Genomic DNA, 18,691 nt, shown 5'->3' with positions numbered 1-18,691 from the left:
GCTTTTAAGCTGACACAGGGCTCACTCACCTTATATGCTACCTACTCTGTACCATACAACATTCTAACATTAAGGCAAGTAATTCTTGTTTGGACAGCTTAAATGACAATAGCGGCTTTCAGTGTTCAGTTGAAGCTAGACCAACAGAAGACGCTGACTAGCAGAGTGGCCAATAGTTAAGTTTACTTTTATATGTGAAATATTAAATGTTTTAAAACAAGTTTTACTACATACTTTAGGTGAAACAGTTCTGACATGATTCAGTAAGTTGCATGTCGTGCTCACTTTCACAGAAAGAGCTGCACCATCATTTCTTGTAGGGGATTTGGAACATTGTCTTCCAGTAAGGTATCAGCTCCAACTGTTAGGCATGTGAAGTGTAGTACACGGAATATGGTGGATATCAAAACAGTCAATTCTAGTTATCTCTGGTTTAACTCCCTTCATGCAAACAAGGCAATTCCAGGATTTCACAGCACTTTTTTCTTTGCCACTTACCACTGGACAGCCATAGCATGTTATTTTAAGACAGTTCTAACCCCACACACTTTACCCCACCCATTTTTCAGAAAGAGGATACTTGGCAAACAGTTCCCCTAACATTTTCTAGTGAGAATAAAGCAGGTCTTCGTTGTTCTCCCATGGAGTAAAGTGGTCACACCACCCCTCTCCTCTTCTGAAGCAGTGCGCTTTGCTCCTGAATGTTCATGGCTTGGTAACTGGCTAGTTCCAAAGTGAAAGTTGCTGAGCCTGATGTTAAAGAGCGCAGAACTGTTGAGTAACCCTAGACAAAAAACAAACTATATTTAAATGTAATTACTATAATCAAATAAATTTAGGGTTGGGTGGAGATAAAGAAAGCTTTCTGCCCTGGTTTAATTTACTACAGTGTGATTCAGCTGGGGAAGAGACTATCACAAGCATAATACAAAGTATACAGTAAACATTACCTTTTAATAAGTGCACTATTTTTCACCCATATTCCCAATATTACAGAAACAAGTGTTGGTTCAGTACAACATAAACGATGAGACATTTTCTTTCATAGCTGTATGAACCACACTGTATCCTCCTGAGATCTTAATCCAGACCTTCGGCAAAATTAGAAATATCAGTTCCTGACTTCATCATGTGAAAACAACTGCATATATCAAAAAGAATCAGAAGTGGGTAGGCACACTTTTTTGCTTTTCTTTCATCATTATCACCACCACATACCATCATTTCTGCTAGGGGAACAGCTGCAATCACTACTTTGTTATCTTGACGATTTTGGATTTCCTGAATGCTGCCTCTTCTCTGCGCAAGGTCACCAAGCACTGCGCTGAGGAGATCTTCGCTCACTGTAATTTCCAGATTCATTAAGGGTTCCAGCAGTTGTTTACTGGCTTTCTTCAAAGCCTAAAATCAAAAAGAAATAAGTTACCCTTGGCTCCCTTTTAAAAATGAAATTTTTCTATGGTGTGGACTATATAATGAAACTAACTTCTGTCTCATAATCCCTACATCCCATAGGGTATGTTCCTACAGAGTGTATTAGATCAGAGAAAAAGGAAACCTATGCTATACCGATAATTGTATGTATACACACACACCTCGCTTTCCCTACACATGAACCAGAGAGGACAACAATTTATTATTAAGAGGCCTCCAGCCACGTCTCAGCCCCCAACAGCAGTAGAAAACTATATTATGCCAGCACCAAGTGTTAAGGGAAAAAAAAGTATACAAACGTCAAGAATCCCGTGATTCAGCGAGAACAACAAAACATGGTGACATGAAACAATGGCTATTGCAAGTTAATATGTTAAAAGAAACGAAGTAGCTGAAATTGAAGGCTTTAAAGCTTAAAAAAAGCAAGATGTTGTGAATTAATGGTACAGTACCTCACTTTGGAATAAGGTAAGATTGACCCACGAGACCAAGGCTAAAAGGGACAAAAATATTTTGACAGGAAAAAATATAGGATATAGAGGAGCTTAGTAAACCCAAGAAAGTGCCGGACTTCGCTCCACGCAACAAGCCACATTACATTGAATTTCCAATTCTTAACTAATTCAACCCGGATAACACCACACAAAATGGAAAGGATTGATGCCAAAAAGTTGAGTGAATATTCCCACAGTGCAATCTGCTGTAATCTGGGGGCTCCTGAAGGGGTGTTAAAGAGCTTATTTCATTCCAATCGATTACACAATTTTATTTGATACTCTAGGTATCTAAAATAGTTTGCAAAAAATACTAGTGCTGTAACCACAGGCAACCGTGTTATGCACTTCAATAGCTCACACCGAGTTTTAAGCACTAGAGCCAATTTTACCAAGAACGCATTACAAAGCCCATAGCAAAAAAGTTTCATTTTTCAGCTGACAGTAACTGTATATATCGCTACATACAAAGCTGGGAAGTGGTACATGCCACTAAAGAAGTGCACAAGATCAGTACAAATTCAGAACTGATTTTTTAGGATTAAGAAGGAAGATTCCAATAGGATGTGTGAATTAATAATATGCAGAGAAAGTAGAAGCTACAGGGAACACACTCCAAGAAACCTGATGGAAAGTAAAGACAAATAATGTGACACTACATAAGAAGTAACTGAGCGTACATCTTAAATCTATGCAAAATATAATGCAGATCACAAAAACTGCCAAGAGAACACAATGATAAAATCCAAGTATTACTGAGGTAAACAGCCCTCCAGCTGTAAAGAAAATTATGTTGATTTTCTAACATGAAAGACAAAAGACCTATCACGTACACCTGGAGGAGTTTAAATATTTTGCTGGAAGCTACCTGGCTAGAGGTGACAATCAAAATTCTGAAGGACATCAAACAAGGGAAAAAGGAAGATTCAAGACATTCCTTATGTTGTGAGTGTTGTATATGTTTCTGAACAAGTAGTAAGGTGCACACATCTCTGCCATCTTCCTAAAGGCTGCATTTTTGTCTAATTCACCATCATATTTTCCCATGAAACTGCACTGTAGAATAGTCTTCTAGTTGCATTATACCTTTTGCATACAACGAGAAACACAAGCAGAAATCATAGTCAGGGAAGTTTCAGAGTGCATGGTCATGGAATACACAGTCACTGCTACATCCTGAACTGGGAATCCCAGGAGCGGTCCTAGACAAAGAACAAACAATGTGTTAGCATTACAATGTTTCATGTCATTTGTCACATTATTAAGTTATGGAAAAAGTATTTTGGGATTAACCTGAAGGGTCTGACGCCCCCTCTGACCTACTCAGTAGACAAACTATTTGTTTTATTTCTTGCTCTAACAATCATTTTATCATTGTCCAACTTTGCCAAAAGGGGCAGATAGGCAAATCATCATGTAGCCTTGTGGTTTATTATCCCTCTTGGTCAACAGCATAAGCAACATTTGCCAGAATTAGGTCTCTGATGTTCCCAGAGTGCATTATAGAAACAAAAAAGTGGACCAAATTAATCTTACAAAAGAAAAAAGAAATCATTTTCAGAATAGACTTGACTGCTAAAGTGTCTTCATAAAGAGAGAGAACATTTAATTATGATTAAAGATGTAATGACATTCATGTTAATCAAAAATAGATGTACGACCATAGCACTTTTTTAATAAATTGTTATAACAACTAAGGGCAGCTGCTGACTTCCTGATCCAAATGTAGATTTTAACTCTCCTGGAGTGAGGTCAGCCGCCTCCATGGCACCATTTTCTCCCCTTCCCAAATCCTGAAGAGCATTCTTAGCAAAACATGGATCTGTGTGGGGGAGTAGGCAGAGGCCCATACTGCATAAGGACAGGACTTGGGGAAAACAAAACAACCCCACCCCACAGTCCAGCAGTCCCAAAAGGAGGTGTTATGACCAGAGCACCTTTTCTGCAACTCCCATTTAAGTGAGAGGATGTATGCCTGAGGCAGACACACATCAGGTAGGCCCTGATAGTGGGGCTCTGAAACCAGCAGGTGCCTTATTTCATGCCAGGAGTGGGGAGCAAACCCTGCTCCTGTCAGAATATTATGGGGAAAACCCTACAGTGTTTTCCATCTAGAGTTTTTCTCCCCTTACCACCACATCTTCCCATTGACTTTCCTATAGTAAAGAGCAATTTGGCCATGTAATTAGCTTATACAGTAAGAGTATAGTTAATGTTGTTTTGTGACGTCAAGAGATGGTTAGTAATAAAACTAAATACCAATAATCAATCAGTACAATGTGTCTGACGAGTCTGATGCTTTATCCATATTTGAACTTCAGATGAATATTATTTGCAGTTACTTACCGGGCAATGGGCTGGATTTGAATCAGTGACTCAGAGCTACTTTAACCCTCTGTCATTTTCTCTGAATTTATGCTGTGCTCTCTTTGCATTATGACTGCTACACTCCTTTTTCCCCATTATTTCTTATTTTCCCTTCTGCCTCACACTGCCCTTTCACTCCATTTCCTGATTTGTGTTTTCCATGATGTCCTGAGCCAAGTATCTTAGCAGTCCAAAGAAACTTCACTGGAACCCAACACTTTGATGTGCTGGCCAAGGAGGTTTCAGAGATTGCGATTTCTGTTAACTTCACAGTGCATGTCAGAGAGATGGTGAGAAACACCAACCAGCATGTCAACACAGAATGAAGTCATAGAACAGCAGTTTAATACCTTTTTTTTTTTTAAAAAAAAAAAAGCCTATATTGTGCAGTTAGGCAAAGCTTTTTATTTTACACCTTCAGAGAATATAATATATTTGAACGCATGCAAAACAATTCAGATAATATGGGAAAAATATGGCATTTTCATGACTGCCTCCCACCCCACAGGTCAGTTCCATCACACCACCATGGTTTATGGAATATCATAAGAATAATACACATCTCATCATGTGGGATATGGAGTCAAATCAAAGTGGGGTTCAATATCAAGATACCCAAGAGGAAGAAAAAAAGTGGAGTTTTAAAAATATGGCGAATTTCCCCCCGAGTCTGAGTAAAGGGGCATTCAGCACATTCTGTGGAAGTTGAAGGAATTCTGAAAATTTGCTTTTGCCCTTGTCATTTTAATAGTGCTACCATGATGCACTTTAGTTTTCTGGCTATGAAGAAGCCCTTCTTTCTAATAGCTAAGACTACAATTATGTCACGGAAGTCTCGCAATCCGTGCCTTCCAGAGACCTCTGGAACATTTTCCACTTCAGCCCTGGGGCAGTGGGGCTAGGGCGGTCAGCTGGTAACCCCCATGCAGCTCCCAGCCACTGCAGGTGGCATGGGGACTCCAGAGATCCCAGCCACCACTAGGTGCGGGGGTGGGAAGAACCCAGAGTCCCAGCAGCTGTGGGCACTGGACCCTCTTCCTTTCCCATTTTGTCAGGGATATTTTTAGTCAAAGTCATGGACAGGTCATGGGCTTCTGTAAATTTTTGATTACTGCCCGTGACCTGTCCATGACTTACTAAAAGTATCCATGACAAAACCTTAGCCTTACTGATAGCACTCGGACCATGTAATTTCTAATGTGAAATTTTATTCAAATACCTACAAAAATTTGTCATAATGGTTTCTTTACCTTGAAGGTATGAACTGTTAATTCCATTTTCTATAGCTTCTTGAATGTCTTTCTGAAGTGGTTCCATGAAATTGTCAGCATATTCAATGACTGGTGTTACTGATGATCTCTCTCCTACCCATGGTCTTACTCCCAGCTGGGTGGTCACCAAGTGCCGTTTATCTCCTATCGTTCTGTCCAACGTATCTATGGTAAAATGAAGGACATATCTGAGAAACAGTTAATATGCTCCACACATCATCTAAAAGTTAATGTTAACTAGTCACGTCATTAGAAGACCATTTAAAAATGAGTAAGTAAACAAGTTGCAAGGACAGAAAACTAATATTCTCTGTATTCTTTCATTTTACCTGTGGCTTGGGCCGAGTTTAGGATGGTTTCTCTATATGCTATCTGAAGGGGTCCTAGATAGGTCTCAACGCCATATTCCCGTTTGATTCGGTCATGAATAATCTCAATGTGCAGCTCTCCCATGCCACAGAGAACAGTCTAGATAAAGAAGTGAATCAAATAAAAAAAGTGAGAGAAAAAGTAAATATTCACACGCATGCTTATATGCGGACACAGATGGGAACCTTTAGGATGCACTATTTACACTAGGAATTCGCTTATATGTACTGTCCTGTTCACATTTTAAGAAAGTTTTAAAAATTGCATAAAAATATTACAAGTAAGACCAAGAAAACTTTAGGAAGTATTGTTTTGGGTGATACTTAAGTGTAAAAAACACTTAAGTGGAGATGGTAATTGTTGCTGATGCTACTACAATAAAGGCCATCCTATATTAGTTTTGAAATGTAAAGACCGTTTGAACTTGCTTTTAGAGTTTAGAAAAAAAGAGAATTGATAAGAAATATGCTATTTACAGAGCATAAATAAGGAAGGTGATCTTACAATCTCTCTTCCTCCATGGGTCATGTTTATAGGATTTCATTTTAATCTGATCAGACACACAATACTTATTGCATTTATAATGTGAACACCATTTATAGTGCCTTTCACCGAAGGATCTCAGAACTCTAAAATAACTGCTTATAACTATAGGAATTAGGGAACTAAGTTTAAGTCAGCAATGTATCGACAATCTTACTTGTCCAGTGTCAGGATCTATCTTCACTTTCAAACTTGGATCTTCACGCTGAAGGCAGTTCAATGCATTATCCAACTCTGTATATATACAACAAATATTGCTATATATATATAAATATATTAGTAACTTGTAACTAGCTATGAGTAGCGATCTGAAGTGTTCACCCATAAGATCAGATTCTATCCTCAGTGGTATTGTAGAGTCATACAAGAAAAGTATGACAAAGTATAACCTTGTCACGGCAGCCTTTACAAGAAAAGTAGAGTTTGTCTCATTTCAAAGTAATGGGTTCTTGAGTTAACAAGGTGTAATAAAGTAACTGGTATACAAGTTTTAAAAAAATGCCTCATCAGAGTAATATTTGGCACTTCTATAGCTCCTCAGAGAATCTGAAAGCACTTTACCAAGAGGGGTAAATATCCCCGTTTTACAGATGGGGACACAGACACACAAAAATTAAATGATTTGCCTCCGATTTCAATGTGAGTCAGCTGTGGAGTTCAAAATACAAACTAGATCTCCTGACTCCCCATCCTCTGCTCTAATTACTAGAAGACAGCAACTCCAAAAATAAAGTAATAAGCTAATAGTTTTGACTTGTTTATGCACTTTGTAGGTTTTTTCCAAAGATTGTAATCAAAGGATCAATACCCAGACAATCCACTCAATCATTCTGCAACCCTTCCCTCCAATTCCACTAGAATCCAGGAGACCAGATGGACGTGCTAGAAGTCCTGATAGTCAACAAATCTAGGCTCTGTTGGGCTAAGGAGAGAAAAGAGGGTTTCCAGAATCAAAGATCCAAAGTTGCCCATCAGGTTCTCAGAAAGATGTTTATGAAAGAGGCAGTGTTCTGTGGGTGAATTGTGGTAAGTGATTTCCAGACTCCTGATCAGTGGAGATAAAGGCCATAGAGGGTGGTGGATAGTGCTGACTGGAGAAAGTACCTAGACTTGGAAATGTACTTTCATTCAAACATATTGCACACAATACAATATCCCGCTCTCTCAGCAAGAGGCTGGATATCTCAAAGCTAACCGTGCAAGTGGGAACGGATGTAGGAAGACAAAAGTGCAGCTCTCCCACCTTCCAAAATGAGGTAAGAACCAATCATCTAATCTTTAGAGTCGACCAAAAAAATCATGAAAAGAATAGTAGCAAAGCACACACAAATTATAAAATTTAGCACTTATACAAAATCATTAAGGGTCTCATTGTGTTACTGATCCATGCATGCAATTCAATTACATCAACTGTATGCGCATGCACAGATCAAGGGTACGGTATAGTATAACTCTAAAACTGCTTTTGTAGCTGTGTTGTACCTGGCTGTTTGGACATCGAAGGTGGTTCTATTGTACAAAAGAAGACTGGCTCGGGGATCTCTACGCCAGCTAATAAAAGGCTCTCTACTTCACTGTTACCGCCAGGCCTTCTCCCAACCTCTCTTCCAGCTCGACGGGCTGCAGCCACAGCAGACGCCTTTGATGAAACAATGGTGTCTCCAGTGGCACTCTAAAGTACGCCAAACATCAAATGACATCAGCTTGTTTGCAAGTAACTGTTTTTTAATGCTCTTCATGATAAAAACTAAGTAATTACTGTAGGTTCTCTTTGGATAATCAAATTAAAACCAGATTCAGAAGGACATCAGAAGCTCTAATTACATAGCTATCTGTTCAGCACCAGCTGAGTTTTTAGTAGTTCTTGTATGCCAAAGTGACTGTATTTTTAAAAGACACAACACATACAGAAAACAGAGGAAATAGATCAACTACATTTATAAAAAAAAAAATAACTGAAATACAGTGAATTTAAATATAACATTAAAAGCTAAAAATATTTGAAACTAAAAGAAAACGTGATCTTGTATCTCATATTTATGTGGTGAGTAGCTTTTCAAATAAAACTCTTGAGAATCAAATGTCTTCCTTTACCTGTTTCAGCCCAACAGTAAGGGCAATATTGCCAGCCATTAGTGAAGGTATTTCTATTTGCTGGTCAGCAAAAGGCAGTAGAAGGCGACTCATTCTCTCTCTGCAAATGAATTACTCATGTTATCTACTACTCAAATACAAATGCCAATGCTTCAATGAACATCTCTCATCTCACTCCTACTCACGTGCAATTTTTGTTGATGTTATATACAGCTGATTGAGGTTTCATTGTGCCTGAGTAAATGCGTATAAAAACTAATGGCCCACGTTGTTTATCATGAAGAACTTTAAATGCCAGGGCACACAAGTCATCTTTGTACCATGGCCTGTAAAACATAACCAATGAATCAGAAGAGCAACCTCATACAACTCATTAACAAAAAACATCCTAGTTCCAGTTTTAGCTACATTTCCACTCATTTAAGATACCGATTTGTAACTATTAATTCAGAGGCAGATTTGTTTTTATTTTTACAGCATATAAATTTACACAATTAGGGGGACTACCTAGAGTAATCCTAACAGTAAAAATAGCTGTGCTGAAATATGATGTAAATCAGTGGATATTAGAGATGTCCCCTACTGGGCTTTGCAGGAGTATGGTGAATGTTAGATACTTTTTTGAGGTGAAATTAAGAACAGAAGGTGGCTCATGCAAGGCCCTTTGTGCTCTGCAGGAAGGTCATCTTGGAGTACCTCAGGCTACTTCAAAACAGTGCCTAGTCAATGACTGCTCCTATTAACAACCAGAATGCACCAGTTCAAAAGCATCAAACCTGGAAGACCATGAAATAATAATTCACATGTATGGCTTTTAAATGCACTTAGCTTTGAAATAGGAGCAGTTCACTCAGACAAATCAGTTAAGGAACGGGCTTACCTACTTCTCTTTTCCCTCCCCTTTTTTTTTGGTTAAACTATGAGTAACAGCAATTAGAGAACTAAATAGGGAAGAGACCTAGCTTTTATTTTCAGCTTCATTGCTAACACACTGCATAACCTTGCCAAGTCACCTATAAAATGGAGAAATAATATTCACCCACCTTTGTAAAACGCCTGGATCCACAGATGAAAGGTGGTTTACAGCTATAAATTATGATTAAACAACAAGTTTTGCAGTCAAAAAATATACACAGATGCTTTGGATAGTACTGACCAAGTAGCTTCAGTACTCAAGTATATTTTTATGACTGCACATCTTAGCGTTATACCTGGTGTAAAGCAGCATTCCTACTGGATAAAAAAAAACCCTCAATACTTTAAAAAAAATATACCCCGATTTTGGAAATCACAAACAATTCTACATTTTCTCCTTGTAATTTTCCCAATTCATTTTCCCAAACAGTTGTTAAATCACTTTATCTTCTCATTACACTTACAGAAAGTCATAGGAACGCTCATTAGGTGCAGGTAAGTACATAGTAATGGCATCCAGTAAAGGCTGTACTCCTTTATTCTTCAATGCGCTTCCACAGAACACAGGTACTGCTTTCTGTGCCAGTGTTACTCTGCGTACAGCAGACTGTAACTGCAGAAGGAGAAAAGAGTATTTTCAATTCATGTATTTATGACTTAGCCTTTAAAAAAAAAGAAAAGAAAAGAAAAGAAAATACAGAGAAGTAGTGAGGAAAATTAAGGCACAATTCCAGAAACCCTCCACACATGGGCCTTCCACTGATTTGAATGGGAGTTTTTCCTCACAGAACCACACCTATAATTTGTAGTAACTGTAGATTACAAATCAGGTGGTTTCTGGGTGCACAAAAATCATGATTTTTAAAAATCCTGTTTAAAATTTAAACAATTTCTTAATTTAAATCAGATTTCTTTGATTTATATGTTGCTAGTTCTTTATTATATTTCCATTTTGTAGTCTTAAATTACTGAAGTGGATGTGTTCTGCTGGTTTCTTTCTTTAGTTCGATTTTTTTTTTTCTGAGAAATTTCATAGTAAAAGTGCTCATCTACCCTGAAAAAAACAAGTCCAAGGCCATTATTACAGCCTTACGGTGAGACCACCACACACTCAAACACAAAACCGACATGCAAATAGCCCAATACTGTATTTGCCAACAAAAATAAATGAGATCATGACTTTCACAAGTGAAGAAAGTGAAAGTGGACATGCTTCAGACAGGCTATACTCCTTTCATCAGGGTTTGCAGTTTGAAGTCAAATGGGACTTGTTCTCCTGAGTCACTTAGGGTACGACTACCAGGGTGGGTGGGGGGAGGGAAGTAAGAGCGGGAAATCCATGGCAGCGTGTCTCAGAGTCTGAATCAACTGACGCAGGCTTGCGAGGTTCGTCCTATGGATCTAAAGATACCCATGTGTAGACATTCAGGCTTGGAACCCAGGCTCTAGCCTAAGCATCTACACACCTTTTTTTACCCCCATAGGGCTCTGAGTTGACCTGGGCTCTGTGACTTGCTGCCGTGAGTCTTTTTTTCCTGTGAAGACATACTGTTAGGTTCTTTTGAAAACCTTACCCGTAAATGCCTAAATATGAGCTTAGGAGTCTAACTTGAGACTCCTGTTTTTGAAAATTTTGATATGTTTGTACAAAGTAAGTTCACAATTACTTAGTGAAAATCTAAATAAGCTTTCAGTGTGAACAATGAAGCAATCTGTTTTGAAGTGAAATATTTTTGGGGAGAATTTTTTTTTTTTCCAAATACTATTTTAGTTCCTGACGCTGCAAACACTTATGTACATGTGTAACTCTAAGCACATGAGAAGTCCTACTGAAGTCAATGGGGCTATTTGTATGAGCAAAGTTGTGTACCTGGTTCACTGTTACAGCGTCAGGGCCTTGGTTTTCAATATTTTGCTTTTTGCCTATAGCAGTTTTATAAGCCTCAGTAAAATATTCTGCAGTGGCTTAAAAAAAAAAATCCACAGACTTTATAATGTAGTTCATTATTAATTCTAATCTAAAGTTGCAATAGCACAAATTTTACAATTAGCTTTATTTTATTTTTACTACAAAGCCTCCAACTGATTTATATCCCTGATATTAAAATAAAAAATAAAAATAAAATGATCTTGATTTAAAATTGCTCCACTCCTGGCTCGTTTTGATTTTAACAGTTAACCTTTCTGTTGGAATATACAAGTGACAATACTGTGCCCCACATTTTAATTGCGTTCCTTACACTTTAAAGGGGACTGCAGGTCTATATTTGATCTCAGGAAGGTTAGAAAGTATTTCAAACTACTTTAAATACAGTTGTACAAAACTCACATCAAGGTAACAAAATTGTTCAAAAACAATAGCCTCCTCCAAGAGCCTGATCCAAAGCCCACTGGAGTCTTTCCTCTGACTCCAACGGGCTATGGATCAGACTATAAAACAACTGCATGTTTAGGTACTGCAACAGACAAGAGCCCCTGGGCCCCAAACCCCATGACTTCAGAACAACAACAAAAGTCATACAAGGCAAGGACCATCTTTTTGTTGTGTATTTGTAAAGCACCTAGCCCAACATGGTCCTGGGCTATGACGAGGGCCCCATAGGCACACTAAGGTGGTGGTGGTGGTGGTGGTAATAATAAATGTCAATAAGGCGGTCACTATTTCCCCCCATCCCTTGTAAGAGGAAAGTCAATCAAGGGACTCTGTGTCAGACATCCATCCTGGGATGTTTGAACATCCCGTCAATTCACACCAACCAGATTCTGCTCTCAATTACACTGGTGTAAATCCAGACCTGCTCAAAGTGGAAACTGGCCCGCTGCATAGGATGTTCTATTTTCCCTTCCTTAGCCTCTTCCTCCAATATCCAGGTAACTTTAAATCACCCATGATCAAATTAACTTATTTTTATTAATTGTGTCCAACATGTTTGAGAATCAGATTCAATAGCAATATCAGATGAAATCCTTACATTATACAGTTTGAGTATAATACTGCTTGTTAAATTCACAGCACCTTAATCACCATCTAAACTGGCTTAATGCTTTAGTACCAAAAGAAAAGGAAAAACTTCTTCACATGATCTACAGCTGGCTATGGTAGCTTTTGTCTGAAATTTAAACGTTTATTTATTTATTTATTTATTTTAGCACTGGTCAACACAGAATGCATGCTTGCTACATCACACTTAATCCATATGCACAACAGAAAAAAATATAATCAGAATGACAGCTAGTAAAAACATACAGTCATAGTAACTGGATGGTAAAAATGTACCTTATCAGCTGGTAGTAAGTCAAAATTTTCACTAAAATCTCCTAGAACCAGCTCAGCAAATTCATCATCCAGATCTGCAACCTGCAAGAGAGAATATTTCTGCATTATCAGTAACTATACTATTCTACAGTTGGCCCAGCAATACTAGCTATCTGAGCCAGAAAACTAATGCAGAATGAAGCTTTTGCAAACATTGGAGATCATGGATTCAGAGTCTTGCAAACATAATTTACATTTATCACAATAAAATTGAAAAATTGACAAGATTAGCTAACAACATTGATGGAATATGAATTATTGAGACGCTGAACTTTGAATAAAAGCGGTTTTATTTTAGAAAATTTCAATTTTGAATACATTGTTAAAATGAATGTTTCCCTCTTATGTTACAGAATCTGTTAGTTTATAACAATAGATACTTTAGTATGCTACCAAATAAAAAAAGTAGACTGAAGCAATCTGCTGTGTTATGAGGAAAGAAAACTTTGAAATAATAAACGAACATTACATGCTAAAATGTCCAACTTGCTAATATCAGGGGGTAGCCATGTTCGTCCGTATCCACAAAAACAACAAGGAGTCCGGTGGCACCTTAAAGACTAACAGATTTATTTGGGCATAAGCTTTCGTGGGTAAAAAAAACCAAAACACTCCTTCAGATGCATGGAGTGAAAATTACAGATTCAGGCATTACATACTGACTCGTGAAGAGAAGGGAGTTACCTCACAAGTGGAGAACCAGTGTTGACAGGGCCAATTTGGTCAGGGTGAATGTAGTCCACTCCCAATAATTGATGAAACTTGCTAATATGCACTCTCTACCTAGCCCAACTGCTTTTTCAGACCTTTTTAGGTACTTTAGACTGCTATCTGGGATTTTGGGGGACTGTCTGGAGAGTGAATCCACAACGAGAAAAATCAGAGCCTCTGGGGTAATGGTTCTTCAAGAAGTGAGAACTGCAGGCTGACAAAGTTGCTGGACAATGTATTAGACCAACAGATAATGCACGTCCATCATCTCTCAGACTGAAAGATTTCAGCCAACAGTGACAGCTGTGAAGGGCTCAATTAGAATAAATGCTTCACAGCTGTAAAGGATTATGCTCCCTCTTATGACTAACAGAGCCACTGATCAGCTAAAACTGAAATTATATATATATATATATATATATATATATATATATATATATATATATATATATATATGGAAAACAATCAGCTAAAACATGAAAAGTAATATATTTACTTCATTAACTAAATGAAAGGAAAATGCTACAAATTTTCCCCACAAGATTTGTATTCCAACTATTACATTTTAGATCAGCATTAAGTAGACAGCTCTCACACAAAGTTATTCAATCAAACAACATTACTGGTCCATCAGATCTTATATCCAGCTTCTGCAAAGGACCAGTAAACACTCTGCCCTTATATAGTGCTTTTTATTAATTATTCCAATGTAAATCCCTTTGACAAATGGTGAAGCACTATCACCCCCATTTTACAACTGGAGAGTTTGAGGAACTAGGTGGTTAAATAATCCTCCTAATGTGACTTTGCGAGGAACATAAAACAGATCTCCCAACTCTCAGACTGATACTCCGATCACTTCATCGCCATCTCCCATAGCTGATGTTTTAGAAGAATTTGAAAATCCTCAGTCATCTACTTAGCCAGTTGTGCAGTGCTACAAATGCATGGGTGGAGGGCTGTTCCTTGACCACTACAGTAAGTCAGATTATACCACAATTTTAACTTGCATAACTACAAATATTAGAAATTATAAAACTATCCATTAGTTTCCTTATTCTCCAATCAACATTACTCTTGTAAATATCAGAGCTAACAGCATGCACTAAATCCCTGTATTTTGAGAGAAAAAACCGCAATGAAATGCAGCAAAGTCATTCAGATATGGCTAACCCCTCTATTACAATTTATGGAGTTTATTCCAAAGTGTGTGACATTAGAATTATAGCAAAGGAAAAAGATGCGCTGAACAGACAACTCAAAGACGATGCCCTGTTTAAAATGTCATAGAATTTAAGGCCAAAAGGAACCACTGTGATACTGTATTCATTCTCTCGGCCCAAAAAATAGCAACCTAAACTGATCCAACTGTACCACCTGTGTGTTTCAAGATTTTTATATAGAAATAGATGGAGTTTATATCTTGTCTTCATAACACAGTAGTGCTGAAAAGATTCCAAAAGTTGCAATCTGCAAAAGGGAAGGATAGCTAACACAAAGAACTGGGAGTTAGGAAATACTGGTTCTTCTAGTCTCAGCTCTGTCATGGACTTCCTGCATGAGCTTGGCCAAGTGATTTAATCTTTCTGTACTTTAGTTTTGTCATCCCTATGTTGTCACATAGGTGTTGCGAGACTAAAGGACCCAATTCTGCTTACACTCAAGTCAGTGGCAGTTTTGTCTGACTTTGGTCAGAGTAGGTTTGGGTCCTAATTTATTAATGTTCATGAAGTGCCTTGAGATCTTTTGATGGAAGGAAAGCAGTGTAGATATATAGAGTAGGGCTGTCAAGCGATTAAAAAAATTAAATCGCGATTAATCACACAGTTAAACAATAATAGAATACCATTAATTTAAATATTTTTGGATGTTTTCCACATTTTCAAATATATTGATTTCAATTACAACACAGAATACAAAGTGTACAGTGCTCATTTTCTATTTATTTTTGATTACAAGTATTTGCACTGTAAAAAAAAAAATAGTATTTCTCAATTCACCTAATACAAGTACTGTAGTGCAATCTCTTCATCATGAAAGCTGAACTTACAAATGTAGAATTCTGTACAAAAAAACTGTATTCAAAAATAAAACACTAAAATTTGAGTGCCTGCAAGTCCACTCAGTCTTTTTTCTTGTTCAGCCAATCGCTCAGACAAACAAGTTTGTTTACATTTGCAGGAGATAATGCTACCTGCTTGTTGCTTATAATATCACTTGAAAGCGAGAACAGGCATTCTCATGGCACTGTTATAGGCGGTGTCGCAAGATATTTACGTGCCAGATGTGCTAAAGATTCCTATGTCCCTTCATGCTTCAGCCACCATTCTAGAGGACATGCATCCATGCTGATGATGGGTTCTGCTCGATAGCAATCCAAAGCAGTGTGGATCAACGCATGTTCATTTTCACTATCCGAGTCAGATGCTACCAGGACAAGGCTGATTTTCTTTTTTGGTGGTTTGGGTTCTGTTGTTTCCGTATCAGAGTGTTGCTCTTTTAATAAGACTTGTGAAAGCATGCGCTACACCCTGTCCCAATCAGATTTTGGAAGGCACTTCAGATTCTTAAATCTTGGGTTGAGTGCTGTAGCTATCTTTAGAAATCTCACATTGGTATCTTCTTTGCGTTTTGTCAAATCTGCTGTGAAAGCGTTCTTAAAATGAACAACATGTGCCGGGTCATCATCCAAGACTGCTATAACATGAAATATATGGCAGAATGCAGGTAAAACAGAGCAGGGGACATACAATTCTCCCCTAAGGAGTTCAGTCAGCAATTTAATCAACACATTATTTTAATGAGCGTCATCAGCATGGAAGCATGTCCTCTGGAATGGTGGCTGAAGCATGAAGTGGCATACGAACGTTTAGCATATCTGGCATGTAAATACCTTTCAATGCCGGCTACAAAAGTGCCATGCAAATGTCTGTTCTCACTTTCTGGTGACATTGTAAATAAGAAAAGGGCAGCATTATCTCCTGTAAATGTAAACAAATTTGTTTGTCTTAGTGATTGTCAGAATGAGAAGTAGGACTGAGTGGCCTTGTAGGCTCTGAAATTTTACATTGTTTTGTTTTTGAGTGCAGTTATGTAACCAAAAAAAAAAAAATCTACATTTCATGACAAAGATTGCACTACAGGTACTTGTATGAGGTGAACTGAAAAATACTAATTTCTCTTGTTTATAATTTTACAGTGCAAATATTTAGAATGAAAAATAATATGCGCTTTATTTCAATTACAACACAGAATACAACGTGAAAATGTAGAAAAACATCCAAAATATGTAATAAATTTCAATTGGTATTCTATTGTTTAACAGTGCAATTAAAACTACGATTAATCGCGATTAATTTTTTAATCACAATTAATTTTTGAGTTAATCACGTGAGTTCATTGCAATTAATCGATAGCCCTAATAAAAATATATTAATTTAAAAAATACTGTGTAAGTACTTTACATATTTACTTTAGAAACTTTACTTGTTCTATTAAGGCATTTCTTGCATCTCTGACATCCTTTAACAATTCAGGATCTTCAGTTTCTGTCAGGGGTTTTTGCTCAAAAACTTTTCCATCATCCAGACTAGAAGCAGGGTTCCAAATAATTTGTTCCTTGGTCACTACATCAACCAGTCCCTTGAAGGTCTTGGCCTCACCAATTGGCAACTGTAAAGAGAAAGGAAAATTACACAATTAGGAAACACTAGCATGAATACAAAACCTATCTGTCACATGCAGATTTGTTCAACAGTAAAATTATTAACACTGCAAATAATGAACATTGCATTTTGTTATTTATATGCTATTTCCATTGTGTCAATGTATTTAACACTATTTGTTGGTTGTTTATTTTTATTGTTATAAAATATAAAGTTAAAAAATAATTAACATTAAATTTCTTAGTTTACCTGTAAAAGCAAAGGTTTTGTCTTTAACTTTTGCTTGATACTGTCAACAGCATAAGTAAAACTATATTAAAAAAAAATAACAGATGTTAAAAAGAAGAGTTAGCCAACTTTAATGTTATATATCAGTTTATCCATTGGTTTAATATTTCTTATTTATTGCTAAACTAGTTCCACAATTAAAAAAAAATATATCTTTTGAATAAGATTTAGCATTATAATTTTTTGCTGGCCACACCCATTGTGATATTTTCAACTCTATTTCATAAAATGTTCCGCTTCATTATAATTAAGGCTACGATTAGGTCACAGAGGTCATGGAATCCATGACTTCCACTGACCTCCGTGATATTTTCTGCCCCAGGGCTGGAGCTCCCAGCCCCTGCCCTGGTTGGGAGACCGGAGCTGCCCAGCTGTGGCAAAGGGCGGGGCGGACTCCCAGCAGCTGCCCGGCCATGACGGGACCCCACAGCTGTCCAGCCAGCAGGGACTCCCGGAGGGATCCTACAGCTGCCCAGCCTCTGTTGGGTGCCTGGCAGACCCTGCAGCTGCCCAGCCGTGGCAAGGGGTCCCCAAAGCAGCCCAACTTTGCAGGCAGGAGGACCCTAGAGCTCCCATGCACCGCAGCAGTGTGGGACCCGGGAGCCCCAGCAGCAGTGGGTGCAGAACCTGCCTACTCCTTTTGTTAGGGCTATTTTTAGTGAAAGTCAGAGATAGAACTCTGTGATTTTTTGTTTATTGCCTGTGACCTGTCCATGATTTCCACTAAAAATATCCGTGACCAAAAAACATAGCCTTAATTATAATTAGAAATATTCTCCCCTGTAGTGCGCTTATCATTTATAAATAAATAAATAAAATTGTGGTCTTCATACCTTGCCCCATTTTTGTCCATCTTATTTAAAAAACAAATTCGTGGTATATGATGCTTGTCTGCTTGTCGCCATACTGTTAGAGTCTGTGCCTAAAGAAAAATGACAGAAAACATCAAAATGCTTGCCCTGATGGCCGAATGGCAGCTCACTGATTTACGAGACCCAGATTAATTTTCTCATCTTGAACTCTTGCTCCCTTGCTGCAAGGGCAGTGAGATCAGCATATGCAGGGGAAGGGACTGCTCAGCCACTATTCCTTGACCTGTTAAACTGTAGCATTGATAGGCTCCAAAATGAGCCTTGTCCCATCCAGTCTTCTCAAAGGTGGAAGGAATGACTGTGCCCCAGGTTGGGGCCTCAAGGACGCCAGGGATAAAATGAGGGGAAAATG

General features: G+C 37.9%; 1 protein-coding gene across 1 annotated transcript in view; it reads right to left on the bottom strand.

The window, feature by feature from the left end:
• Positions 1 to 144: 144 nt before the first annotated feature.
• Positions 145 to 18,691, bottom strand: part of GFM2 (GTP dependent ribosome recycling factor mitochondrial 2) — a 29,609-nt gene continuing 11,062 nt past the window's right edge. Inside the window, exons 8-21 of the mRNA XM_074952721.1 lie at positions 18,301 to 18,389; positions 17,429 to 17,489; positions 17,001 to 17,186; positions 12,765 to 12,845; positions 9,952 to 10,100; positions 8,758 to 8,898; positions 8,573 to 8,672; positions 7,961 to 8,150; positions 6,636 to 6,712; positions 5,896 to 6,034; positions 5,546 to 5,731; positions 3,015 to 3,130; positions 1,219 to 1,401; positions 145 to 784 (exon numbers count right to left, since the gene is read on the bottom strand). Of these exons, the coding sequence (XP_074808822.1) occupies positions 656 to 784; positions 1,219 to 1,401; positions 3,015 to 3,130; positions 5,546 to 5,731; positions 5,896 to 6,034; positions 6,636 to 6,712; positions 7,961 to 8,150; positions 8,573 to 8,672; positions 8,758 to 8,898; positions 9,952 to 10,100; positions 12,765 to 12,845; positions 17,001 to 17,186; positions 17,429 to 17,489; positions 18,301 to 18,389 (1,827 nt within the window). The 3' untranslated portion in view covers positions 145 to 655. The remainder of the gene's footprint in view (positions 785 to 1,218; positions 1,402 to 3,014; positions 3,131 to 5,545; positions 5,732 to 5,895; positions 6,035 to 6,635; positions 6,713 to 7,960; positions 8,151 to 8,572; positions 8,673 to 8,757; positions 8,899 to 9,951; positions 10,101 to 12,764; positions 12,846 to 17,000; positions 17,187 to 17,428; positions 17,490 to 18,300; positions 18,390 to 18,691) is intronic.

Source organism: Natator depressus, chromosome 5 (genome assembly GCF_965152275.1).
Source record: "Natator depressus isolate rNatDep1 chromosome 5, rNatDep2.hap1, whole genome shotgun sequence".
NCBI classification, from domain to species: domain Eukaryota; kingdom Metazoa; phylum Chordata; order Testudines; family Cheloniidae; genus Natator; species Natator depressus.
Note: the sequence above shows the minus strand (reverse complement) of the source record. Positions and strands in the feature narration are given on the sequence as shown.